Genomic DNA, 27,774 nt, shown 5'->3' with positions numbered 1-27,774 from the left:
TGAATGGTGTCCTTGCTCAGGCTCTGGTCCCTGTGTGACGTGGGCTGTTTTCGTCTGGGGAGACTGACTGGTGGTAGATGCCGGACTGGTTATGCTAAGTGGAGAGAAGATTATTGAAGCTAGATTTTAAAGAAGGGGAAGGGTAAAGTACAGATTTCTCAGACTATGCAGCTTGTCTCTCCAAGTGCCCCAGAGGGCCAGGAAGCCTCCCTTCCTCACAAAAGTGCACTGACAAGCCTGTGTCCTGAGCCAGACTGTCTTTCCAGATGGGAATGTACTGAAGAGGATGGCTACCGAGTATGAGGGTGACAGTGACCACAGGCAGGAGGGGACAGTGGATGTCAGGTAGGCGCCTGGACCACATGGAGCTGCTGTGAAGGGAGCTGAGCCTGGAGCAGGGTACCTGATACCGTGGGCTCCTGCTGCTCCAGGAGCTGGGAAGAGGTGGCCATAGAAAGGAACCTGTAAGTGCAGGGGAAGCAGGAGGGCCGCGGTTGCTGCTGGGAGGGGAGGCTGTCAGCATGGTGGGCCTGCCTGGGGCGGAGCCCCCTGGGTGGGTCACTGTGCACGCGCTGTGCAGTCCAACCCTTCCTTTCCAAGCTGCACGGTGAGCGTGGCAGTCATGTCTCGGTGCCGAGACGGGGCCTGTGGACCCGCTTCCAGGAAGGCATGGTCGGCGTGAGGCTCCTGAAGCACGGCATTCGCCTCCAGGGGTGGGCTCACCTCTTCCAGCTTGCGAAATGCAGAAACCCAGAGAAGAATCCCTGTGTTCACGTCTGCTGTGGCTCCTGTTGGGGCTAGATGTGGTGGTACCAGTGAGCAGGAGGTTAGTGGGAGAGATGGAGATACCCAGGGAAGGAAAAGATTTAACTGCTTGTTAAATAGCGTGTGGCACGTACACGCTCCCCACACTCCCCACACGTGTGTGCACGTGCACACGCTCAGGCCCTGGTCCCTTCCACTGGGTGCACTCGGGGGAGCCACCCCCACTCCCAGAACCTGGGGAGGGGCCTGAGGGCGGCCCCTGTGCTCCCAGTTATACACCGGTCCCCATTTCCCATGCACAGTCGAGCCTCCTGCACAAATGCTTTTATGTTGGGTCTGGGGCCCCTTTACGTAAACCACCACTTCTCATCCTGGCCACTGCTGTTCTGAACTTGGGGAGGAAGGAGGCCCTTGGGTTACTGCCATGCACAGGGGCGTGGAGGGGGGCAGGGGCTGAGCAGAGCTCCCATCTGTGCAGGTGGCGCTGGCGGTGGCCGCCTGCAGCGCGAGGCACAGGAGCCTGGCCTGACTTCTCCTTTAACACGCAGAACCCTGTCACGGGGCTGATGGGCTCCGGACGTAGGCGCTGCAGGGAGGCCTGCCTGCTGTCTGCACCCTGGCTGCTGACTCATGCTCCTCCCCTCCCCTCCCCCCACCCCCAGTGTACTCGCTGGCAGCTGCAGGGGTGTGGCTACAGGCCCGTTGGGGGATGACAAGGCGAGGGGGGCCCAGAGCACCTGCACATGACAGGAGGCTTATTTTTACACATTGTTGGCTGGAAATAATCAACTTTATTTAAAGAGAATGTGGATTCCAAGTGTTATAAAAAGCACCCCACAGTGTGCCTGGCTCCGTGGGGAGGAGGTGCAGGTCCGCTCGGGGTGAGCCGGCCCGGTGCCCGCCTAGCTGCCCGCCCTGGGGTGCTGCGCGGCCAGAGCCCCTCTGTGAGCGCCCAGTTCTGGGACAGCTCCTTCGGCATGACCCCATGGGTGCAGGTGGCCCTTTGAGCAGGCGTGGCCCTGTGGCGTCTCTGGTGGCGTTGAGGGGTCGTGTGGACCCCAGCCGATGAGGGCTCCGCGCTGGGTGTGGGACGTAGCCACCCCTCCACTGTGAGAGGTCCCGAGGTTCTTTCCGGATTTCTGCCAAGTGCGAGGCCATGTTGGCCTTTATTTTGTGTGGCTCTTATGTACGTGTTTCCGTAACGTCGATGATTTTGGATAGCTGCTACACACAATTCAGAAGGCCGTGTGGGAGGACCGCGCAGTGAGGACAAGTCTTCCGGCTCCATCCGGGTTGGGTTTGCCGGACCTGTTCTCTGCACATTTGAGCGCGTCCATCTGACGTGAGCTCTCAAGCTGCAGCGGGTGCTAGAGCGGGTCGGGGCTGCGGGTGCTGTGTCCCCGGACCCCTTTTTAAGTGTGGAGATGCGAGCAGGCTGGTGTGGTCACGGGAGAGCTGCCCAGTTGTGGGGCCGCTCTGTCTTAAAAAGAGCTGTTTTTCCCTTGATCACGTCTTTGTTTTGAGGAACTTGGGTGATGCGTAAAGGTACGGAGAAGAAAGGCAAACTGCTCATTGTTCTACCACCCAGAGACCCCACAGAGACTTAGCAGGCGTATCCGTGGGTAGGGACACACGTGTGTGTTCCTGTTTAGGGAACGGCCTGGGCCGCACTCGGAGCCGTACACCAGACGCTTTGCTCCCGGTGCTGGGCAGCCTGTGCGTGCATGTGTGTGTGTGTGTGTGTGTGTGTGTGTGTGTGTGTGTGTGTGTGTGTATGTCATGGCCTCCGTGTCCAGCGTGCCTGGCCATGACCTTTCCTGCCTGCTCTCTGGGGCTCCCTCCCGAGCTCCCTTCCAGACTCTGGGGAGGGTCCTCCTGGCCTCTTCCAGCTTCTGCAGAGGTGGGGGACAGCCCTCACCCCCGTGGCCCACAGCCACGTGGCTGTGTTCACTCTGTCATCCCTCTGCGCACATCTTCGTGTGCTGGTCTCCCCTTGCAAAGGACACAGATTGGATCAGGGCCCCCGATGACCTCATTTTAACTTTGAAGCAAGGCACATTCTGAGGTCCCGGCAGTTAGGACAACATAGAATTTTGGGGTCGCACTTCAGCCCCTAACAACAGCCAGTTACCAGCCCTGAGGGGTGGGCCGTGATGGATGCCCAGCCTCACGTGTAAGGTGCATGAGACATACCCACAGGAGCTAAACACATTCTCGTCCTGAAGCTTTAGCCATAAAAAGCGCATCCCCGTGAACCACCACCTGGCAGAGGTGAGGGCCTGATGGGGTGCATGTGCTCTGAGCCTTTTCCACTTGTATTCACGTGCACAGATGAAGACCGGCACGGTGCTGTGTCTCCCCACGGGTGTGTCCGCTGGGCTCCCGAAGGGCTGGAGAAGGTGGCCGAGGTGCCCCTGTCATGGGGATGTCCTCCTCCACGACTGGGCTTCTGTCTGTCATTTAGGTGTAAAACCCACCATAGTGCGCTTGTGAGTCCAAACTTATTTTTACGATGCTATTTTTGCTATTATTAGTGCCGTTCAGTTTAAAAGCACATGTTTTATTGCAGTTGATTTGTACCGTCCGCTGCTTGGCCAGGCCTGTGTGCATCTGTGCTGGGGGCCCTGCCGGTACAGGGGGCTGGCTGGTGGGTTTTCCAGGCAGCCTGTGGTTTTGGTGTATTGCCCTCGCTGTGCGCGCTTCACCAGGAGAAAGCCGAGGCTGTGGTGGGTTAGCGTGGAGGCCGAGCAGACGCGGGTTGAGGTGTTTCTGCTGTTTTGTGAAGATAGGCCCTGCCGAGCAGGTGGTGAGAAAGCAAGAGCCCGGGACTTTCTTACCGTGGCCCTTTGGTTGAGCGACGGGCTTGGTCCGTGAGCTTTGGGAAGCCCGGCTGTGCCGTGGAGCGTGGCTGTGTATGCTGTCCCCAACCCGCGGGTGCTGCCCTCAGGGGCTTCTCTGCATTGTCCCTTTGTCCCCGTGGTTTCCTGGGAGGCCTGAGTAGGAGGGTCAGGAAATGTGAGACTCAGCTTCTCAGGAGCTGTAGATGGGTGGGCGTGGGTATGTGGTCAACGCCCCGGCGTGCGGTGGGGGTCTGGGAGTGCTATGGGGCTCCGGGCATATGGTGAGGGCCGCTCGTGTACGGCGGGGGGGGGATCCGGGCATGCGGTGGGCCCGGGTGCATCTCACCTGTTGCTCTTCCCCAGGAGGCAGGAGCAGTTCCAGAGAAACCCCGACAGCTACAACGGTGCCGTGCGTGAGAACTACACCTGGTCGCAGGACTACACCGACCTGGAGCTCAAGGTGCCGGTGCCCAAGCACGTGGTGAAGGGCAGGCAGGTAACCATGGGGCTCCTCCAGCTTCTCTGCTCGGCTTCTGTCTTTGGGCACAGGTTTCGGGGGTGCATTGTGCCGGAGCCAGCCCGGCTTATCTTCCGGATGTGCCCTGCCAGCCTGGCCATGCTGCTCAGGCTTACCTGGTGGCCAATGGTGCAGTTCCACTGTTGTCCCATGGGTCACTGAAAGTGCCACAAAGCAGGCAGGGTGGTCGTTATGCCCGTTTCACAGATGGAGAAGGTGGTGTCCTGGGCAGGGACCCCTAGGCTCTGCAGTGGCACGTGGACTTCCAGTCCTGTGCTCTTTGGGGCTCCTCCATGGCGTAGGGGCCACGTCACGTGGGAGCAGTGGCGCTCACAGCTCGAGTTGGTCTCTCCACCTCCGTGAGCGTGAGTAGAAATTTGATCTTTTAGTGGGAGAAACATGTTTACTTGTTGTAAGTAGGTAGGCTTTACTTTGAAGGGAAAAGCCCCATGTGGTTTGTGAAACGGGACATTACGTTATTATAATCTCCTCAATGTAAAGAATTCTGATCCTTGGTGGATAAACCACGTCCTCACATCAGTCTTCACAAGAGCCTGCAGCCTGCAGAGCAAGCAGCCCCTTCCATGTTCTGTAGGCAGGAAAGTGAGGCCAAGGGGTCGCTCAGCCTCCCAAGTTGACAGGGAGCCCACCGTGTCCCACTCTTGCCATGCCTGAACACTGAGTGTGCTCGGAGTGTGTCTGGGTGGCGATGGCTGGATGAGGCCGTGGTTGGCGCCGGGGTGTCAGCCTCCGAAGCTCAAGTTGCTTTCCCAGTTGTCAAAGAGCAGCACTGCTGGGTTCTTTCCAAGAGAAGGTCCCAGAGCGTGTAAAACAGAACTCGTCCGTGAGTTGCATATACATTTTCTGGAAACAACCACCGTGTGAAGTGGCTCCGGCTCTGCTGGTCTGGATATGTGTGAGCCAGGGTGGGCGGTGAGTGAGCCCCTCCAGGCCCTCCACCCCTACTCCCGTCTCGAGGTGCTGACCCCAGACTGCCCAGGCTCTACCTGAGCAAGCCTGCCTTGTGTGTACAGGTGTATGACTCCTGCCAGCGTCCGATGAAAGTGGACCATTCTGCCGCACAGCCTTCATGGCTCTGTGTGGATGTGGCTGGCTGTCATGGCGCTGTCCACTCATTTCCCCCTTCACCCCTGTTCCCACTCTGTCTGGGGAGATCTCACCAGGGTCAGTGACCCCTGGTCAGGTAGACGAGGATCCAAGGCAAGACCCGGTGACTGGGAGTCATCCCCACGGGGTCTGGCTCCGGTGACCACATCCTCTCTGGTGCTGGTAGGTCATGGCCGGCTCATGCAGGCTGATCTTCCCCGGGGAGTGCTTTGCCTGGCATCTTCTGGGGTCTTATGGGGCAGGTGTTGATTTAGGGCTCGTTTTTTGGTGGGATTGCTTTGTGCTTAGGTGAAGGAATTATGAAAAGTGTTGGCTGCAGACTTTGCTTATCTACTGTCCGTCTTGTAACTTGTCCGTGAAGTTCTGGAGCTTTTTCCAAAAGGACTTGTGTCAGACCCAGCCCAAAACTAGTGATTTTTCTCTTTGACTCTGGAGAGCCAGGTGACCTGACCTCTCCCCTGTCCTTTCCACCTGGGAGGCAAACATGCTGGTGACGGCAGTGTGTCTCCTGACTCTGCTCTGCCACAAGCACTGTGTCGTGGGGGTCCTGCTGCCCTTCATCACGTCGCCATCGTACCTGGGGGTCAGAGCCACACTTCTCTCAAATGCGGGTGTCCTGACCTCTGGGATGATCTGTCCTTGCTTTCACCAAGGGTGGCCCTGGATTTTGCTTGTTCCCACATGAGACATTTACTGGGCACATGATGGTCCCCAAGACTCGGACAAGATTGCTGCTCTGGGGCTGATGTCCGTGGGGCTCAGGCAGTGACCGGTGGCTCCGGGATGGCCGCTCCAGGGGGCTGTGGGTGCCGTGCGGCGGATCAGCGGGTGGTCGGTTTGCTCGGCGCCCTTCCTCCCTACCCTGGCACCTGTGGCGCACACTGGAGGCAGCGGTGGGGAGTGACTTGTTCAGGGTCTCCCCGGGCTGGTGTGCTCCGGAGCCAGCACTCCCCGCACGCAGGGGTGTGGGCGACACCGCGCCAGAGGGACCGCGTTCTGCGGGAGTGCGTTCTGCTGACATGTGCTGACAGTGTCACTGCCCGCCGGGCCTCCCCTCCGGCGTGACAGAAGCCGCCTTCTCCTTCCCTGGCATCTTTTGTCCAGGTTGCTGTGTTGTTCGGTCTTCTTAGCTGAGGTACAGTGACGTCCTGGTTGCAGGTGCACAGCCTGGCGATTTGATCCCTGCGTCTGCGGGAAGTGTGGTTAACACCTGTCACCTCACATGGTAACGGAGTTGTTTCTTGCGACGAGAACTCTCAGGATTTAGTCTCTTAGCAACTTCCACGTTCCCTGTTATTCCCACACTGCAGCCTTCGCGTAAAACTTTTGTGGTCTCTCATTTTTTTCCTGATCTAAGCATTTTAGCCATGACTCACTTAAAACTTGGGAATGGTTTTTTTTTTTTTTTTCCGTGTCTTGGCTTTTGCTGGCCTGGGGGTTTTTTCCTCAGAGTTGCCTCGTTCTTTCTGGACTGGCTGCCTTCCAGCTCTTTCCTGAGGTGCCTGTCACAGCTACCTGTCAGCGGTGTTTATTTTTGGGTTTTTCTGTGGCACCTGTCAGATGTCAGCGTGATGGTGGCTGTGGTCGCGGCAGCTCGCTGATGGAGTCACAGTTGTGGGTGTGTGCGCGCGCGGCGGGGGTGGCGGGGGAGGGGCGGCTGTGGGCGGGGCTGCGGGCTGAACCCCCCCCCCCCCGCGCCCCCCGCTTCTCCGGCAGCCGAGCATCGCCTCTCCGAGCTGATTTTTGCAGAGGCGAACTTGCCCCTTGGGTGTCGCGGAGGACCGAAAAGAGAGCGTGTGCGTCATGCTTCACGCAGCCTTTTTGCGGTGTATCATTTTGCGGGCGACTCCACAGACGAACTCGCAGCTTTGGTCTCGTGTGTGAGGGAAACGTGGGTAGCTCTTTGCTCCGTGCATGCTGCCGAGGGAGGACAGCAGCCAGGTTCCCCTTCCTGTCCTCAGTGCCGGCGCCGAGCAGGCAGAAGGGGCGGCGCGCTCACGACAGAGGTGTTGGCGCGTCCGCCGGGGCTGCTCAGGGGCCTGGCATTTCACTGAACCGTAGCACTTCCATGCTGGGACATCGACCTCCGGCGATTCGGAGTTTCAGCCGGTGGTTCCGCAGGTGCCGAGGCCGCAGACCGTGTGGTAGGGCGGTGGCGGAGCAGAGACAGGACCGGGCGGGCCGGTGAGCTGGCTGCCTCTCCGGTGGAGGGAGTCATGGTGTTGCTGCAGAGGCTCGGCTGGGTACGCTGAGCGACAGGCACGTTTCTGCCTCCGTGCTGTGCTGCTTCCTGCTGGAGTTGGGGGGGTTCTTTGCTAACGGAGGGAGTCCTGCTGGCTGGTGGGCTCACGGCCATGCCTCACCTCGTCTGTGTCTCCACCATGGGAACCTTCCAGAACAGCACCAAGGCTTCCGAGCGTGTCTTGTACAGCAGTGCTTTGCCCCCGAGCTCGATGCAACTGATAGGAGTTTGTCTGAAAGCTCCGTACCGTGGAGTTCCCTTCTTAGAAGGCGTTTAGAACGAATGTCGGAAGGAGCTTTAGAGAGTCAACTTCAGTAACAGAGAAGGCTCGTCGGCTCCATGTTCGCTTCGTACAGTGTTCGAACGCTCAGGATGTTTGTCTCTTCAGGAGTGTAAACACCGATGGCAGGAAGTGTGTCTCCTGCCTCTGTCCTCTTGTCCTCTCCCAGCCCCTGCCCCGCCCCCAGCGTCACGTATGAGCTGCTGGGACAGACTACGAGCCTGTACTGTCACATACCACCACCTCCCTCCCCTCCCCCCCCCCGCCGCCCGCCCTTAGCACAAGGACATGTTCCCGCACCCATTCCCACTGTTGGCCATGCCAGGACGGCTCTGGTCTCTGGCGCTGGCTGCCATGTCCCCTGTGCCTCCAGTGTGCCTGCTCAGGCTGCCAGAACCCTGAACGTGCAGGTGCCCTGAGCCCACGGCCCCTCACACCCAAGGCTCCCGTCTGCCTTTGTCCCTTCCGGCAGCACGCTGGTTATTAAACAAGTCCCCTGGTAATTGGCACTGAGGTTGTTTCCAGTCTTCTGCTATTATAGACAATAAAACAGTGCCCTTTAATGAATTTTATTTTGGGGGCTCCTGCGTGGCTTAGTTAAATGTCTCACTCATGGTTTCGACTCAGGTCGTGATCTCAGAATTGTGGGATCAAGCCCTGGGTCGGGCTCTACACTCAGTGGGGAGTTTGCTTGAGATTCTTTCTCCCTCGCTGTACCCCCTCACTCACACAAGCCTACTTTCTTGCACTCTTTCTCTAAAACAGATCTCTTTATTTATATTCATTATTTTTAAAAATATTTTATTTATTTGAGAGAGAGAGAGAGTGGACAGGTGGGGTGAGGGGCAGAGGGAGAAGCAGGCTCTGCTGAGCAGGAAGCCGGATGTGGGACTCGATCCTGGGACTCCAGGATCATGACCTGAGCCAAATGCAGCTGCTTCACCGACTGAGCCACCCAGGTGCCCCATAAATAAATCTTTAAAAAAAAAAATTGGTTTATTCAAGTCCTTTGACTTTTTAAAAATTGGTTTGTCTTTTCATTGTTGAATTGTAAGAGTTCTAAGTGTAAATATTGTACCCTTTTCAGATAATTTGCAAGTATTTTCTCCCTTTCCATGAGATGTCTTTTTACTTAATTTTTTTTAAGGATTTTATTTATTTACTTATTTATTTATTAGAGAGTGGGGGAGAGCATGCACGAGTAGGGGGCGGGGGCAGAGGCAGAGGGAGAAGCAGACTCCCTGCTGAGCAGGGAGCCTGAAGTGGGGTGATGCGGGGCTCGATCCCAGGACCCTGAGATCAGGACCTGATCTGAAGGCAGACACTTCACCGACTGAGCCACCCAGGCGCCCCTCTTTTTACTCTCTTAAGAGATGGTGTTTTTTGAAGCACAAGAATCTTTAGTTTTGATAGGGTCTAGAATTTATTTATTCATTTATTTTTGGTTGCTTGTGCATATCTAAGAAACCATTACCTAATCCAGGGACATGGATATTTACATTTTTGTTTTCTTCTGTTTTAGGTCTTACATACAGATTTTTGATCCATTTTGAGTTAATTTTTGGAAGGTATGAAGGAGTTGTCTAACTTCATTCTTTTGCGTGTGTCTATCCATTTGTCATAGACCCATTTATTGAAAAGACTGTTCTTTCCCTCATTGAATTGCCTTGCCACCCTTGTTTAAAATCAGTTGACTGTAAATGTATGGGTTTATTACTGAATTTTAAATTCTGTTCCATTGATCTGTATGTCCATTCTTATGCCAGTACCACAGTGCTGTTTTGATTGTTGTATCTTTGTAGTAAGTTTTGAAATTTTTTGTTCTTTTTTTTCTTTCTATGTTAAATAGAAATTTTCTAGTGTAGTATTTTATTTTTTATTTTATTATTATTTAAGATTTTTTTTCAAGTGAGAGAGAGAGAGAGCATGCCAGGGATGGGCGGAGGGGGAGATAGAATCTCAAGCAGAATCCCTGCTGAGTGTGGAGCCCAAGTGGGGCTTGATCCCATGACCCTGAGATCATGATGTGAGCCGAAATCAAGAGTCGGGCGCTTAACCGATTGAGCCACCCAGGGATTACAATCTATTTCAGGTCAATACGACTTAATTTTAATGTGTACCCGGAATTGGCTTTTATATGATAACTTCTGTTCTCTGCTCCTTTCTGGTGCAGTTGTTATAAATTAAATAGGAGAGAAAGAGAGTCGACAAAAGGTACACTTACACAGTCTTTTATATTTATCTTTACAGGCACTCTCTATTTCTTCACGTGGATTCAAGTTACTATCTAGTATTCTTTCATTTCAACCTGAAGAACTCTCTCTGGTTTCTTGCAGGATTTGTGTAAGAAAAGATAGGCCTATTAGGGATGAATTCTCTCAGGGTTTTGTTGGTTTTTGTTTGCTTTTTTGTTTGTTTGTTTTTTAAATCTGTGAATGTCTTAATTTTTCCTTCATCTTTTAAGGATAGTGTTGCCTGATAAAGACTTCTTTGTTGACACCCCTTCCCTTCACCCTTTGAATACTCCCTCCCACTGCTTTCTAGCTTGCGTGGTTGGTTTCTTTTTTTTTTTTTAAGATTTTATTTATTTATTTATTAGAGAGGGAGAGGGCGCGCGAGCACGTGTGCATGAATGGGGAGCAGTGCGGGGGGTGGGGGGACATGGAGAGGGAGAAGCAGGCTCCCAGCCGAGCAGGGAGCCCAATGTAGGGCTCCATCCCGGGACCCTGGGATCATGACCTGAGCTGAAGGCAGACGCTTCACCGGCTGAACCCGCAGGTGTCCTAGTCTGCATGGTTTCTCCTGACAAATCAGTGGTTATTCCTCAAATCCGCTGTTATTCCCGTTGAGGAGCCCTCCTGTGTGAGAAGTTGCTTTTCATCCTACTTTCAAGATTCTTTGGCTTTGGCTTTTTTGACAGTTTGATTTTGTTGCATCTAGGTCTTGATCTCTTTGAATTTATCCTACGTGGCATTCGTTGAGCTTCGTGAGTGTGTGTTTTCTGTCATTTCTTTCATATATTCTCTCTACCCTCTTTCTCTTTCCTCTCCATCTGTGGCTCCGTTGTGCACGTTGTGGTGTGCTTAGTGGTGTCCCTCAGGTCTCTGAGGCTCTGTTCATTCTTTCTGTTTCTCACAGTAATCTCGTTTGTCCCGTCTTCAGATTTTCTGATTCTTCTAACTGCTGTGATTTGCTTTTGAGACCCTCTTGTAGATTTTCTGCTTCTGTTTTTTCCCCCGGTTACTTTTACATTTCGGAATTTGTATTTGGTTTTTTAAAAAAGTAATGTGTATTGCTTTATTGATATTCTTCATGAGATATTATTCTCATACTTTTAGTTATTTACACATGGTTTTCTTCAGCTTTTTGAGTATGTTTACAGTAGCTGATTTATAGAATTTCTGCTAAGTCCATGTCTAGACTTCCGCAGGGACACATGTTGTTGTTTGCTTTTGTTCCGTGTGTCCATGGGCTATCTTTTCTTGTTTTAGTGAGTCTTTTAATTTTTTGTTGAAAATTAGGCATTTCAAATAACAACGTGGTGACTCTGGAACTCAGATTCTCCCTTTTCCTCATGGTTTGATGCTGTTGGTACTTGATGTAGTTGCTCTTGTTTGTTAGATGCCTTTCCTGAGCTGATTTTCTGAAGTCTGTATTCTTTATTGTATGTGGCCAGTGAAGTCTCTGCTTGGTGAACTTAGCAATCAGCAAGTGATTGGACAGACTTTGTGAAATACCTAGAACCGGTGAATTTCTCTCCCAAGGGACTCCGTATGTGTGTTAGGGCCTGCCTTTAACACGTAGCCTAGCAGTTGAAAATTCTCCCTTACCCTCCACTTATTCATGCAGAGTATCAAAGTCGGCCAGTGGTGAGAGGTTAGGGCCTCACCGAAGGATTTTTTCTAAGCCTGCGCATAGCCTGCACATTCATGGGTCCAAGTTTTCAAAACCTCCATGGATATTATATTCCACAACTTTTGCTTTTGTTCGCCTCAGCTGTTTTCCACTATTTCAGTCAGCTATGAAGTTAAAATACTTGGTCTAATTGTTTTTAACAAACACTCCCTGGGGAAGAGGCTTTTTTCTGGGTCCATTTAAAAACAGCATAACAGGGGCGCCTGGGTGGCTCAGTCGTTAAGCGTCTGCCTTTGCCTCAGGGTGTGATCCCGGGGTCCTGGGATCGAGCCCCGCATCGGGCTCCTCCGCTGGGAGTCTGCTTCTTCCTCTCCCACTCCCCCTGCCTGTGTTCCCTCTCTCGCTGGCTGTCTCTCTGTCAAATAAATAAATAAATAAATAAATCTTTAAAAATAAATAAATAAAAATAAAAACAGCATAACAAGTGGGGTCTTCTAGGGAACCATCCTACAGGTTAAGTAGTCAGAGTTCTTTGGGAATGAAGTTTTGAAGGCGCTCCAGCTCCCTTGTGCGTCCTCTGATGGCTGCCGGGCTATACTGGGAATGTGGATTACCGAGGGGCTAGAGAGTGAGAGTGGGTCTAGGGTAAGCTAACATGTCATAAAGCTTGTTTTTCTTGAATAAATGCTCTCTGGGTTCCTGCAAACCTTTGGTTAGTTTCCAGAGTTCAGAGGAAAACACATATTGACAATTTTTGCCAGTATTCATGTTGCTTTTTTGGAGGTGTTACTCTACTATTTTCACGTTCAGATCAGAAATTTCTTGTGTAGCTTTTTGTTTTCCTGGTGTTTCTTGCTTTCTTTTTAATTTGTAAAAAGTATCCTTTCGTCATCATGTCCAAATCACCCAGACTCACTAGCACAGTGTATTGTCTAGAAATCACTTTTCCTGAAGTCTTCTCATCTCTGATTCCAGCCTGGACCAATTATGTTGCAGTTCTGCTGTACATGTCCATCCTGGAGCGTTTTTTCACGGCTCTATGTTAAATTCAGTGTTTTGGATCCCTTTTGCATCTTCCTCTTCCGTCCCCCCTGCCTGTTTTATCAAGATATAATTGACATAGAACACTGTATTAGCTTCGGGGGTATAACATACAGCTTTGACGTCTGTATTGCACAGTGGTCACCATGGTAAGATTAGTTTCCTTTGTCACCGTACATAAAGTTTCGTGTCTGCGTGTGTGATAGAGTGTTGGAGTTCTCCTCTCTTAGCAGCTTCCGCTTGCCCGCTACTGTGTTTTGAGCTGCGGTCACCGTGCTGTGCGGGAGGTCCAGGCCCCACTGACCTTCCTACTGGACGTTTGTGCCTTTGGCTTCCTTCTCCCAGATCTTCCTCTGGTTTGGTTTTTTCCCTCATTTTGCTGGGCTGTAGCCTCAAGGAACTTTCTCAAGGTATGTTGTAAACACAGGATTCTTGAATGTCTTAAAATGTAGTTATTGTAAACTTTCCTTTCCCTTATCTCATGGTTTGGGTGTGTATGGAAATCTAACTTTAAAAAAATTCTCCCCTTAGAAGATTGAAGGCATTGCCTCCCTGTCGTCTTATGTCTGGTGTTACTGTTTCTAGAGATCTCTTCCATTCAGGTTCTTTGTGAGTAAACTTTTCTCTCTGGTCTTTGGAATTTTGGGGGCCTTATTTTGAATTCTTAGTGTTACAAGTCCATGGTTTGTGTGTGTTATGTTTTACTCCTTCTGAGCAGCTCTTCGGTGGGGTTTTGTCCGAAGGGATGGTTTCCGGCACGCCGCCCTCACCTCCTGGGTCGGTCTTTGTCTCTACTTCGATGTTTTTTTACTGTTTTTCAGTCTTTCTGTTGCAGATTCTGTTTAGGTTCTGTGTGTTTCATTCTAAGTTATGTATGTGTGTGATTGTTTTATTTTTATATTTCATTTGGTTCCATAGTCACGCCTCTCACACCTCTCTGAGGATATATACTGGAAATATTTTAGAATTGCCTTTTTTCCCATTCGCTCTGTACTCTTTGTTTTTGTTTTTTCATGCTGCTGGTTTAAGGATGCCATTATTAATTCCGTTAGTTGTTTTTTTTTTTTTTAATTAAAAAACGTATTTTCCCTATTCCTTGAGTAGGGGACGGTGTTGCTGGTTCTCTGTACTGAGTGTCTGAGGCCTGTCCCTCTTCCGCTGCTGAGAGCTGAGGGTCGACCGGCCAGCCTTACGTACAGCACACGGGGCCGGCCGCCCACACACTCCCCCAGACTGCTGGTCAGTGTCTCTGGAGCACTGCCCCCCATCGGTCTGTCCCACAGCAGGTCCCGTCCCTTCTGACGGGGCTTCCACAGCTGTCCCAGGGCTGACTCTGAGCGGCTCTGCTCCCGCCCTCCCTACCTGCTGACTGCCAGCCGGAAGCCCCATGCAGCTGAGGCTCCCAGAGGCAGACCAGCAGACCACTCACTCGTCCCTGCTCTGTACGGTCTGTCCCAGCACTCCTCTCCTTTGTCTCCTGATTCCTCCTCCTCCTCCCTCCCTTACACTGTCTGGGGTTTTTCTCTTTATTTGTTCCTGTCGTTTCTCTGGGTCACAGAGGCTGGGACACGATCACCCTTCCCAGGGTGACATCTTGAACTGGAAACATCTCCTATCTGGGTCCCCTTCGGTGCTTTGGCTCATCCCCTGTTGTGCTGGCCTCGCAGTGTGAGAAGCTTGCCCAAATTTGGAAATTATCATGTTATATAAAGTTGGCTGGGAGGATTTTATTAAAGTGAGCTTGCTCCTGGGGCGCCTCTGCTGCACATCCAAGTTCATGGTCAGGGACACCCATCTGGAAGCATGCCAAGGCCGCTGCTGAGTTGGCCACTGGATGCTGAATAGACCCGGGTTGTGCCCGTGTCTTTGTGGAGCTGGCCGAGTGAACAGGACACCCCCAGAGGTTGGGTGCAGGGGCGGCTGTGCGCACAGGACGCTGCAGCCCCTGCGTGTGGGCACAGTGTGGGCCGTGGGTCACTCTGCTCTGTAGCAGCGCTTTTGTCCCCATCCCCCTGCTCCTGGCGCAGTTCCGGAATTCTTCCCCTCTTGCCTGAGAGCCGCCTGATGGTGGGAAATCTGGAACAGCACCCCTTCCTCTGCCCATCTTTAGCTTGAAGGGATTTACAATACAATTAGGTTATAGGAGCTGAGCTCGAATATTCTCCGACTTTGAGAGTTTCTGTTCAATGCTTTATGAGTGTTTAATGAGCACTTACCAAGCCACGTGGGAGGGTCGTCTCCAAACAAAAGCAGATGGAGCCCCACCCTTCGGCCTGAGTTCTCCCCTCCTGTGTCTGTTCATTTAATGCACGCATTATGCAGATGTGGTCATAAAAAGATTTTGCAGTATAGACACACATTTTAGAGTTGAAGAATTGAAATGGAATAGAGACAGGACTTCTGTGTGCTTTCCTCTTCCAGTTACTGATCTGATGAACCTCCAGGGGTTCAGAAGCTTTGGACGCTGCAGGCCAGGGTCCCAGCAGGTCCCACTGTGGTTGTGGAGACAGGTGCAGGAGAGTGGGGAGGGGGGAGAGACTGTCCAGGACAAGAGTCCCCAGGGAGAGGATGGTGAGCTGAGAGGCTGGGTTTCTCAGGAACAGAGGAGCCGGCCTTACTGTTCCCGGTGAAGGCACAACGGCTCATGGATGGAGGCAGAGCGTGGGGGGTGTGGGGGCTCGGCCCTTTTGGGCATCCTCTGGAACTGTGCTGCTGACGAGGCCCAACAGCAGGATGGGGCTGGGAGGTACACCCCCACCTGCGCCGGCCATGCTTGCCTTCTGCCATGGGCATTGGTCTCCCCTAGTGGAAAAGGGATTTCCGTGGAAAACGAGCAGTTTTCCCTGCGTCATCATTACGCACATTGAAACAGAACTTCCAGTACGTTTACTTGAAGGAGACGGCGGTGCGCGGGCTGCCTCCAGTGTCACTGGGTCGGTAGGATTCTCTTCGTCCAGAATGTCTGCAGACCCCCAGGCTGGCCTTGCATCTTGCTCTCCTGTGGTCTGCGGCCAGGTCCTGCTTGGGAGCGTGCTGGGCGCCCCCTTCCCAGCAGAGAGTGACTCCCTTCTGCTCGGTTCCAGGTCTCGGTGGCCCTGAGCAGCAGCTCCATCCGGGTGGCTGTGCTGGAGGAGGATGGCGAGCATGTCCTCATGGAAGGGAAGTTCACCCACAAGGTCAACACTGAGAGCTCTCTCTGGAGCCTGGAGCCTGGCAAGTGCGTCCTGGTGAGTGTGGGAGTCGGAGCTCCGGGAGGGGGTGGGGGTGACACCCGCCGTGAGGCTTATCCTCTAGCCGCGGGGGCGTGGATTCCTGCTGTCTTGGGCACAGCTCAGGGGGCACCTTTGCTGGCCTTGGCTCCTTGGGGTCCCACCAGTTGGTTCTCTGAAGCGGAGCGAATACCAACATGAAACTCATGGTCCTCTGTCCTTATGCCCACATGGTGACCGCATGTGGTGACCACAGAGGAGCTCCTGCGGGGTCATCCGCAGAGCGCAGCTGTGCTTGCAGGGATGTTCCTCTCAGTCCCAGAGGCTTCCACTCGCCAGCGTCCTGGCTACATCTGAGGCAGAACCAAATGAGTGGAAAATTGAAAGGCAGGTTGAGTTTCACGGATGTCCTGCTGGAGGATGCAGAGTTAACAGATTCAAACAGACCGGCTTATTTGACAGAGGGGATCTCAGCTGGTTGGGCTCCATGGGGCTGCAGAAGCCGAGCAAAGTGCTGCAGTGCTACCGTTCCTAGCGTCTTCAGTGGCTCCATCCCCCTCCTCTGGGCCTCGTGCCTGGGCAGGGGGCAGTGCCCAGGGAGGCCTCCTCTGGCAGAGGGTGCCCGACCAGGGTCTGGTGAGAGGGTGCAGGTCAGCAGGAACAGACCAGGTCTCTGGACAAAACCTCAGGATTTTACGCAGACCCATTCTTCACATGTGCCCGGAAGGAAGGAAGGAAAAATGTTTCTTTCAGTTTCATGTTCGCGGGATGGGGACCATTGGGCCAGCCGGTCTGTGCTGACCGGAGGGCTGTGGCGCAAGACGGGTCTGTCGTGCGGGGGTGCTGGGGAGCACTCATGGGGCCCCCTGTGTGATGAAGACACCAGGTCGCGGGGCACAGGCCAAGTCCACCCCGCTCTTGTTCTAAACCTTGCTTTGCATCTCCCTGCCCTTCCGAGGTTCCTGGTTCTCTCCGTGGGAGTGTGACAGTTGTCATCCTGGGGCTCAGCGCCTCTTCCCATCATGCCCTGCCTCCCTGTCTCCCAGTACACCTGAACCATTCCCCATGCTCCGGCCCATTGGCCGGTCGTATCACAGGTTCCTCCAATTTGCAAAATGCCTTCATGGTCATGGCCTTATTTGTGCTGCACAGGGTTGTGGGAGGTAGAGTCAGGGTCTCCTCTCCACCCCCAGCCTCCCAGCAGCTGGCAGCTCATCCTGTGCCGGTGGGGCTATGAGATCTGAGATCCGGGGTGCTGCTGCCTGTGGACAGTGGGGGTGGTAGTGGCTCCCAAGCAGCGCCCCAGAGGGAGTCCCAAGGGCACGTCGTCGCTTTGCTCCCATGAGGAGCACATCTGGAAAGCCATCAGCACGCAGTGTGCCTTGATGCCACCTCCAGGATGTGTGAACCCGCGTCCCTGCCTGGACGGGCCGGCCGAGAGCTCACTGGTGCTCTGAGGGCTCCCAGCCGCTGCCTGGCGTCCGTCAGGGTTATCACCCATACTTTCCATTACTGTCGTGGAAACGTGGCTCTGGTGATCTGGTAGCTCGTCTTGGAGGGGCTTTGGTTGGTAGAGGTGACTTTGACTTCCTCGTGGCCATGTTGCCTTTTTGTGTGTTTGTGTGCGAGACCTGAACACAGCTGTGGCTCGTGGCAGACCGTTAGGTCCTTGTCATCCCGGCTGCCATGTCTGAGCACGCTTGGGCCGATTTAACTCTCCAGAAGCTAATTTTACAGACGGGGATGCGGAGGCTGCATGGGGACGTGACTCGCTCGAGGTGGAGCCTGACCCCTGCCCCAGAGCCCGCCTGTTCCCTCCCTCTCTGCTTTCCAGCTGCGGGGTGCTCTGGAGGGGGTGGGGAGGAGTGTGTGCGCAGCCAGGGGGGGCCTTCCTCCCATCTGCCCGCGCTGTGTCCTGCTGCCTTTGACTTTTCTAGTTTGCTTTCGCCAGGCACCTGCCGCTCGGGGAGTTCAGCCACGCAGAGCCGCTCGCAGGCGGAGGTGCGGTTGGTGCTGCCCGTGAAGATGGCTTCTGGGAGTTTTCCCCGCTGAGCCCCTGCCAGCAGGGTCTTTGTGGGAGCCCTCGGGTGCATGGCTGCTGGACGGGTTCCTGCCTGCAGTTCTCGGGGAGTCTTGCCCGTCAGCAGCTGGTGCTGCGTGTGGAAGGGCCTCTCCACTTGCACATCCTCCCCCGAGTGTGCCCGTCGGCACAGCCCTGGCACAGCTGGCCTGCCCTCTCCCTGCCTCCCCTCCCGAACACAGGCCGTATTCTGGGCTTCGTGGTTCATTTGCTGGGTACGTTTGGGGTCGTATATTGGAGATGATATCGTAGCTGAGCAAGCGTGTTGCTCTGACACACGAAGACCCTTGTTGCATTTGCCACGGGGAGCAAGCACCAGTCCCTCGTGCCTTGGAGGCGGGCGGTGGAGCTGCCGCACCGGCCGCACCTGCCGTGTGCCTCAGCTCCACTCAGCACTGCCTGGCTTCGGTAGTCCCATCGGCCACACAGCAACTCCATTCCAGACTCTTAGGATGAGGCTGAGAGCCTTGGTTGGTCCGTCCCCAGACGTCTGTAGGTTGCTGATGGTTCAGGGCCAGGTCCTGTGCTGGGCAACTGAGGAAATCGGTCAAAGGCCCCTGTCCCAAGGGCTGCAGGGGTTTGGAAAGGGTTCCAGTGTCCTCGCCAGAGCCTGGCACTTGCGAATAGGACCTTACGAGAGAACAAGAGGGAGGTTAGAGACAGAGGAGGACACACAGACAGGAGGAGTGACGGGAAGACAGGCAGACGCTGGGGAGACGCAGCCACGGCCTGTCCCCAGAGACCTCTGGAGGGAGCCCAGCCCTGCTACACCTCGACGTTGACTTCCGGCCTCCAGACGGAGAGAGTCAAGGCCCCTGGCTGCCCCTGGGTACCAACACGGGTCCCGAGTGTCAAGACTGCTGTGAGGGCCTCCTGGACCACCAGGCGTGACCCCAGAGCTGCCTGGTGCCTCACCAGAGTCCTTGGTCCGTGCCTCTGACCTCCCAGCGGGCGTCGCCACCAGCTTCCCAGCCACCCTGGTCGCCTGAGTGGATGCGCATGAGACACGCCTTGCAGGCTTTCAGAGCAGGCAGGGGTGGCAGCTAAAACCGGATGACAGCTCTTGCCTCCCTCCCTCCCACACTTGAGAATGTTAAACGAGGCTTCTTGCCTCTCAGTTGGGCTCCTTCCTCGGCTAAGAGACGTGAAGTCAGCGCCTCCCCCGTGCCGTGCTGTCCCAGAAGTGCAGCCGCGCCCTGTCCTTGTTTCCCCACCCCCCCCCAAGCGGTGCAGACGCCCCCTGTGCCGGGGTGGGGGCTCGGAGCTGCGGGTGGCGGAGGCTGCACCCCAGGCGGGGCCGGTCAGCGGGGGACAGGCTGTTCCCGGGCTGGTCCCTGCCTGGCCGTCGCACTCGCCGAGCATGTGTCTGCCGCGCACCAGGAGTGTGCGTGTGGGCTGTGCCCCCGCATCCTCAGATGACTTACTTAGATCATTTCCTCAAGTTCGGTTCTCGGCGGAGCTGCAGGCTCCCGGTCGTCCTTGGCCGTCTGCCAGGGGACGCTCTCCTGCACCGTGTGTCTGTGGGGTCACCAGGTCCCCGTGTGGCCGCCAGCCTGGGCTTGCCGCTCCTGACTTACCTTGGCTGGCCCGCCCGCACTCCTTCCTCTGTTCCTCTCGGTGTCCTGGTGAGGATGCGCGTTTCTCACGAAGTGCTCTCCTGCTGTCTCCTCGCTGGCGACCACAGAGTCACAGAGAGCGCATCTTCTGCCCCAGGTATGGGCTCAGTAACCTCAGCGTTTTGGCGAGCACCAGAATCCTGGAAACCAGTCCACGGAATGGATTGCAGGCCCTCGGCGCTCCTGTCTCCCAGGACCCTGGGCAGTTCTCGGGACGGTCAGCACTGTGGCGCCGTCCCCAGGCAGTTCCTGAGTCCCGGCAGGGAGGAGCTCCAGCTCCGGGGGGTGGCAGGAAGGTGCTGGGCACGACTAGCAAACTGCTTCCAGGGGACGCAGGGTCATTCCTCCAGACGACGCTCCACACGGCCGGTGCTTCCAGCGCCTGTCCCCCCCAACACCGCACCCCGGCCCTGTTCTTTCTGGCTCATGCAGTGCTCTAATCTGTGAGCTTAAAAAGCTCGTTGACAGCACGAAACACCAGGAGATTGCCCATCGTGGAGCGGCGCCTGGCAGGCTCAAAGGTTGGTGGTTGGGTGCGGAGCCACGTCCTCCTTACGGAGGTGCCTGTGGGGAGCAGGTTCCCGTCGTCTGCCCTCATGGCAGGGCACCTCCCTGGAAGCACCGTCCATGGCTCTCACGGGTGTCTCCCTGGCCCCCGCTGCCGGGAGCTGCCGTCCTCGCCAGGCACGCACGTGGCTGCCCTGCTTGGACGTGGTTCTGCCACGAAGGGAGGAGGGGGAGGCCGAGGCTGCTGAGTCATCGCACAGGTTGTGGGGGTGCGGAGCTCATTCACACGGGGTTTGAAGTTTCTGTGAGGACATTTCGGGAAACTGATTCGAGGCCTGGGACCAGGTCGACATGAGGATCTTGGAGGGAGGCCGGGTAAGGAGGGGCGCGGATTAGTGAGGATACTCTCAACACCTGCGTTATTAGGGATGGGAGTGAGTGGGAGCCGCCGAGATGCCGGGCACCCGGGAGTGGGTGCTGACAGGGGGGTAAACGGCTCCACCGTGGAGGAGGAGGGCCCTGCCGCCATCGTGGGGAAGATGGGCTCAGGGAGGAAGGCCCAGTGGATGTGACACGCTGGGCGGGGTGTGGCATCACCTGTGCGGTAGGCCGTTGGGGGCGCCTTGCTGGCGTTAATCAGGAGGAAGCACGAGACAAACCTCAAATGCAGAACGGTCTTTAAATACAAGGCTGTGGAATCTTCCAGATGAGCAGGGACAGCAGTGCTAAGGTGCATTTGGAACCCCAGCCTGGATCCTGTGCAGGAGGGAAAGTTCTCCTAAAGAAAAGAACGTCCCTGTCCCCGGGGAGGAGGCAGTATCGGGTGGTTCAGAGAAAGATGGTGTAACTTACCACGTGTTATGCGTGTCCTTAACGCACATGCAGTGACGGAGCAGGGGTAGCATGTTGCTGGGGGAGCCTAAGACAAAGACACATAGGTATGTTTGAAGTTATTTCAAATGAAATGTTCAGAAAAACAAGATGGTAAGTGAGCACATAGGAGGACGGCCGACGTCTTCGGTCACGGAACTAGAGGCACAGCAGCGTGCCACTTCCCTCCTGCGACCGTGGCTGCTGGGCAGTGTGGCTGCACGTGTGTCGGGACTCCGGACGTACCCTCAGATGGCCGAATTTTATTAAGTGCAAAACTACGTCTCTGCAAACCTGGTTTTTAAGGAAGTAACAAAGTGTGAAAGTGAAAAATCAGAACCAGATGTGAAACCATCCCACTCCCTGAGACCCGGGTCCCTGAGCGCCGTTCGGGGGACATCTCCCCCACCCCTCTTGTTTGGGCCACTGCAGCGTGGACGTACCATGGGGACAACATGCAGCGTGCAAGAAGCGGGGGCACAGAAGGATACCTAGTATGCTTAGTGGGGGATGGTGAAGCAGAACGACACAGTGGGGAGGGGCTACTCGTGGGCACGGGGCTCCTTTTGGGGTGAGGACAGTGTTCAGAACCAGGTGGTGGTTGCCCAACACCGAGTGCGCCAAACGCACTGAATTGTTCACTTTAGAACGATCGACTGTGTGTTACGTGAGTTTAACTTCAAAACGCAGTGTTTTTAAAGGTGATGTTTGGCTGATTTTGATCTTTGTTGGGTTGGCAAAGGGCCCGTGCAGGCAGCAAGGCCCAGTAGCTCCTTGTTTGCAGGGTCAGCCCGTCCTGCCCAGAGACCTGTGTGTGGTTGGCATTTCACACGGGAGGGCCCCTGGCGGTGTGGGGCTGTCCCTGTCCGTGCCCTTGTGGCGAGAGGGGGCTGATGGCCCCAGAGTGGCTCTGCCTTTAGCCCTGCACAATTGTGTAAGGCGCTGACTCCTGTGTGTGTGCTGAGCTCCCGTCAGGGGTGATGACGGGGGGTTACAGGTGCAAAGAGCCGGAAGGGTTCCTGTCCCCCAGAGGCAGAGCGGCCTGTAAGTGCCTCGGAGCACTCTCCAGGAGTAACGGGCCCGGGAATGCCCTCCCCCTTGGAAGGCTTTCGTTGCAGTAGAACATAGATTTACACCTAGGCGAAGGTGGGCCGCGTTCTCAACGTTGGGGTCTCGGAGGGCCGGGTCAGGTCCCTGCACACAAACTGGGGAGCAAAATCCGTGAGAAGCTGCTGAGCGGAGTGCCTGGAAACCGAATCCAACCCAAACATCAACCATGGTGTTGGGAGGGAGAAATCCATCCTCTCCGAGCCCGCGGTCTCAGCCCTCCTGTCTTCACGCCCCGCACCTACGGGGATAGTTGGCCGGGGGGAGGCTTATTTTTGTCCTGCAGATGTTGATGTCATGCTGTCACCCGGTCACCTCTCACCGTGCAGCCTGCCCTGTATCCATGCCAACACCCCGAGTCCTTCTCTGGGACCAGGATGGAGCCCGGCTGTGGTGGCCAGGGCCAGACCCCCGGTGGGGGCGGGCTCAGGCATGTGGTGTCCTCACAGATGTCACTTGTGGGAGCCATTTCCGGGTTGGTGGTGTCACGGTTGCCCTCTGGCCAGGAACCCTCTCCTCGGGTGGCTGGTCTGACTGAGAGTTGCTCCAGCTGCAGGCCTGTCCTGTCTGCCCTGCCTCCTGGCCTTCAGGGCGGGACTGGGGGTTTCGTGCCTTTGGACACTTAAGTGGACAGTGTGAGGGACAGTGGGCCGCCCACCTGTCCTTTCTTGGCCCCTGAGGAGCTCTGCCACTGGCCACAAGGAGTTGGGCCACAGGGGCCCCGCCCGTGTGCTGTCCTGACCCCCGGGGGCCATGCTGGAGGCAAAGGGAGGTCCTCAGGTGTGTAGTGGGTGAGGTGGCTGGGTCGGGCAGAAGCATGGGGACAGAGGCTCCCTATCCCCGGCGGTGCAGGGAGGATGGGGTGGGGGCCGGGCTGGGGTCCCGGCCGCTGAGCAGGTGTGGGGTGCTCATGCACGCGGGTCCTCGGCCCCTGAGAGAACCGGGGGGGGGAACGAGAGCTGCCCCCACACGGAGCGCTATCTGCCTGCATGTCCCAGGTGAGCCTGAACAAGGTGGGCGAGTACTGGTGGAGCGCCGTCCTGGAGGGCGAGGAGCACATCGACATCGACAAGATCAACAAGGAGCGCTCCATGGCCACGGTGGACGAGGAGGAGCACGCCGTGCTGGACAGGCTCACCTTTGACTACCACCAGAAGCTGCAGGGCAAGCCGCAGAGCCACGAGCTGGTGAGAGGGTGTGCTGGGCGGGGGCAGTGGGGGACGCTATGCGGTCCTCCTGGGTGACCCTGGCCTTGTCCCCTGTCACCATCTGGGACGTCGCCTGTGATCCCAGCCCTCTGGGGGGGAGGGTGTATGGGGGGTTTGTGCCCAGACAGCCCTCTCCTTCCGAGTCACTTCGGAACGTCAGAGGCCGGAGAAGTCGGGTGGCCAGCGTGGAGGGGGCAGGAGGGGTCCACGTGGGCAGAGGGTGTCCGCACCGCGCAGCACGTGCTGGGGCCAGGAATGTGGATTCGCCAGGTGTGTTCATTCTTCCTTGTGCTCAGTGTTCCCAAGAGTGGCTGTTGAGGGGAGAGAGGGTCACTTTCTCACGTTCATTTTGGTTCCCCAGTGTGATGGACACCGGCCAGGTCGAGCCTCGCAGGGGGGGGCTTTGTTGTTTGTTCCATTTGTGTCGACACAGGAGCCCCCCGGTGCCATTCGGGATTCCGGGGTGTCCTCACTGGTCACCCCAGTGTCCCTCCCGCTGCCCTTTCCTCACACGCCCCATGCAGACAGCCTTGCTCCTGCGAGGGTCGCTCAGGGAGCGCTGACCGTACAGCTGTTGGGCAGGGCTGGCTGGGTCATGGGCTCCACCAGCGCCCCTGAGAGGAGCGTCGGGTGCTGGCGCCAGCTCGTGGTCGAGGCGGCCTGGTGGCTCGGGCAGCAGGGCCGGAACCTGAATCCCGACTTGGTTCCTGCGTCTGTCCTCCTGCCCCAAGTCTCCGAAGTGTCCCTCGGTTGGGCTCCCTGACCACCTGGGCCTATAGGGCTGGAGGGGCCGAGGTGGCCTGTGTCTTCGGCTGTCGCAGCTGAGTTTGCGGACGGAGGCCTCACCTTTGTGGGTATTGGGTAGCTGCCTCGGTCCATTATGGGACAGCTGCCCGTGGGCACCAGAAGAAAGGGTGTGAGCTTGGGCCCCACGGAAGGGCTCGAGCGCCGCTGCCTGGAAGTGGCCAGGCATCCAGGCCCACATGGGGAGCAGAAGACCCGCACCGACAGGCCCAGGGACAGACAGCTGATGGGGACGTATCCAGAGAAGAGCTTTAAAGATGCTGCAGTCTAATGGACAGGCCTCTGTGCCTTGAGTCGGAAAGGGACTCTGGAAGGACTTGCCATGTGCTGGGGGGCAGCGTGTGGCCCTGGGGGACATGAGTGCTGGGCCAAGCGGTGCTTTCTGGGCACTTTGAATAGACACGCAGGAGCCGGGGGGGCTGGGTGCCCCTCGCCCGGGTGCACCAGCACTGCTGTCCAGGACTCCTTCGGGCTCGGCAGGGATTTGGGGAGGCGTGCATGCAAATGTGGACTGTCCTCGCACACGGCTGTGAGGGAAGCACCGTGTGGGGAGTGGGTTCGGACCACAGGAGCGTGAAGGCAGGAGGACTGTGCCGGGAGCTGGTGCTGGGGGAGCCCGATCTGGGGAAGCTCAGAGGTGTTAGGGTCACAGGGCTGTGGCCGCTTGAACTGGAGGGAAGCAGGTCCCTGGGAGAAGTAGGAAATGTGGGGCCAGGGGATCAGCAGGACTGGCTGGTGGCTTCCTAGGGGCAGGGCCCGTGTGGGGAGGAGGAGTTGGACGGCCCTGGACACCCCGGTGCACACCCCTTGCTTGCGGTCAGGGCTCACATGGGACTCCTGTCCAGAGAGTGGCTGGCGGGGAGGGCTCTTGGAAAAGGGGCGGCAGGAGTTGGGAGAGGAAGGGTGGATGGGGGGCCTGTGTTGGCTGGCGTTGGTTTTCAGGCCCTCAGCGCGGTCTTGCGCACCAGGTCGGCCGTGATGCGTTAACCCTGGCGCGTCTTGCCGCGCTCGCAGCTGCACCGCTGGGCTTCACGGTGGGGGAGAGGGGCCCCGGGGGAGAGGGGCAGCAGGTCCTCGTGTGGAGGAGGAGAGCGAGTCCTGCTCTGGGCCGTGCGTTAACCTCTGTGTCTGTTTTCTGTTTGTAGAAAGTCCATGAGATGCTGAAGAAGGGGTGGGATGCTGAAGGCTCCCCCTTCCGAGGCCAGCGATTCGACCCGGCCATGTTCAACATCTCCCCGGGGGCTGTGCAGTTTTAATGCGCGGAGGAAAGGAAGTGCCCGCCGGCTGGGAGGCGGGGTGGCAGGCTGTGCCTCCGGCTCCCTCCTGCCAGGGACTTGCTGGCGGGTTTGCCCTTGCCATCCTTTCTCTCAAGGGCGAACCCGCGGCGCCCGGCCCTGCATCTCCAGACTGTTGGGAGCTGCGCGGGGTGAGCGGGACGCCGGCCACCCGCTCCCCTCTTGCTGCCGTGCGCACGCTCTGCTTGCTTTCCTCGTGCTGGGGGCGGGGAGTGGGTGCTGGGCCAGCTGCTGACGTGCGGGGGGGTGGGGGGATCCCTAGCCTTGACCTCTCCCTGCGCACATGTGCGTGTGGTCTCGCTTGGCGTTTGTATGCGTCCACTGCCTGCTCATCCCCGTCAAGGAGCAGCAGAAAGTGGGGTCCGGGTCACCGCTTCTGGATGTGGGGACACAGTCCCGAGTGGCCACAGGCGCAGCAGGAACTGTCCTCGAAGTTTTCTCGTGGGACCCGGTTCTTGTCAAAGAGCCGACCAGGTGCCCTCAAGAGACCAGAGCGCGGCAGCCCCTCCCCCTGTCTCTGCTCTGCCCGCCAGGGACTGAGCCGCACCCAGGACTTGCGCTGCCTGTCGGGCTGTCTGCTGGCAGGTCTCCTGGGACCTCCCCTCGTGGCTCTGCCCTTGGGGCTGAGAAGGATTCCTTTCTGGGTGATGGTCGCTCCGGAATCTGCCCCCTTCACCTGAGTAGGTGGGAGCTGGCTCGTCAGTCATGTGGGGGCAGATTGTGGCTCGCGGAGGCCAGAATTGGGGGGGCTTCCTGAATATTTCCTACCCAGTCCCTGGGAAGCATCAGGAGGCTCTGGTGCCGTCAAGGGAGATGCAGACACCAGGTGGCTGGTATGGGGGTATCGCCAAGGGGGCGCAGAGCTCTGTCCCCTGTAGCTGGCACTGAGGCTGGTCATGGAGCTGCTGAGACCCATCTTTGGGGCCCCCAGGATGTGCACGCCTGTCCTACGTCGCCAGCGTCTCGTGTGAGAACTGTTCTTAATGGTCTTGGGCCCGTGGGCCACGCCGTGAGGGTCTTCTGGTGTGACAAGGTGGGGCGTGCTCCTGCACCCCAGCTACTTGAGAGACTGGGGAGCTGTGGACTCTGGTCCATTGTCGTCCTCTGCCCGACATTATTTTCAGTGTTGCGTTTCTGCTCGCCCCGCCTGCTGTGACAGTGGCTCACCAGCGTCTGGGAGTGGCGGGCCGGGCCGAGGCGCTGGTCCACATGGCTGATGGCGGGCTGTCCTCACGGGCGTCCTCTGCCCCTCGCTGCCGGCCTGGGCCCTGGAGCCGGTGCAGCCTGCGTGTTTTCTCTCTCTAGACGCGGCCGCCGCAGATTGGCCACTGAGCTCTGTCAGCCAAGGTCCGCGGAGAGCAGGGTGCCCGCCTGCGAAGTCCCTCTCCAGTGTCGGTTTGCAATAAACCTGTATTTAAGCACTTTGGCATCTGTGTGTGTCATTTGCTGCGGAGACGTGTGTGTGTGTGTGTGTGCGTGCGCGCACGCACGCGTGCACGCGAATGTTTCCAGAACTCAGGCCACAAGGTCCCTGGCTCACGTACAAAGCAAACCCCAGAGTGGGAGATTCTCATGTGTTTTGAATTACGCCTGTCTCTAACCTGTGGTTTTCAGAAGATCAGAGCTTTTGATCAAGAGGAAAAGATTGTGGCTGCAGAGCTGACGTGGGTTTCCAGCAGGTCCTGAAAACCCAAGGTGAGCACAGGATCCCGAAGCTTCTGCCAGAGGACCCCCTTGCACCCTGTGCAGCGGCGCTGGCCCCGCCGTGCTGGGCTCCTGCCTCTGCCTGCACCCTCCCAGGCACAGTGGGTCTGCCGCACCCCCGTCCCCGGGGACCGTGCTCAGTAGGGAGGGCCTGGTGGTGCTTTTTGAATGAATGGAGGGTGCATGGTGGCATTCGCACACAGATGTCCAGGACCAGAGATAACCTGCCGGGGACCAGAGGCCCCATCTCTAACAGTTTGCCCTGAAGCGTGTGGGAGGGAGAACAGTCTCCGTGTTGTGTATGGAAATGCCTCTGGGAGACGGCAGCTACCATGCAGACGTGTGTGCCCAGGCCTGCCCGTCTGGGGACAGGCCCAAGGCCACCCAACCTGGCTCTGCTCCATAGCAGGCTGGCGCTCAGGTGGACGTGATTGGGACGGCAGGGCTTCCCGCTGGTGCCTGTCTCTGCTTAGGGTAGGGGTGGGGGGGTAATATTCTGTCATTTCAGGCTCTGCCCCCCCACTGAGCTGTCTGCTCGAGCCTGGTGGTGGTCTCACTTGCTGTGATTCTTCACGACTGGCCTGCTTTCAGAGGTCCTCTTGAGTGCGGGGCCCTAGAGCTGCCCTGCCCTGCCTTCTAACACTGAGCACCGAGCTGGGTGCCGCCTCGTCTCGTCCCCGCTGCAGACGGTGACAGCCCTTGCCTG

General features: G+C 56.8%; 1 protein-coding gene across 1 annotated transcript in view; it reads left to right on the top strand.

Moving 5' to 3' along the window:
- Window positions 1–26,785, top strand: part of NUDCD3 (NudC domain containing 3) — a 61,461-nt gene extending 34,676 nt beyond the window's left edge. Inside the window, exons 3-6 of the mRNA XM_045793551.2 lie at window positions 3,969–4,101; window positions 15,752–15,895; window positions 23,056–23,244; window positions 25,215–26,785. Coding sequence (XP_045649507.1) covers window positions 3,969–4,101; window positions 15,752–15,895; window positions 23,056–23,244; window positions 25,215–25,325 — 577 coding nt within the window. The 3' untranslated portion in view covers window positions 25,326–26,785. The remainder of the gene's footprint in view (window positions 1–3,968; window positions 4,102–15,751; window positions 15,896–23,055; window positions 23,245–25,214) is intronic.
- The last annotated feature ends 989 nt before the right edge of the window (window positions 26,786–27,774 follow it).

Source organism: Ursus americanus, chromosome 3 (assembly GCF_024610735.1).
Source record: "Ursus americanus isolate L20-20 chromosome 3, mUrsAme1.1.p, whole genome shotgun sequence".
In the NCBI taxonomy this organism is placed as follows: domain Eukaryota; kingdom Metazoa; phylum Chordata; class Mammalia; order Carnivora; family Ursidae; genus Ursus; species Ursus americanus.
Note: the sequence above shows the minus strand (reverse complement) of the source record. Positions and strands in the feature narration are given on the sequence as shown.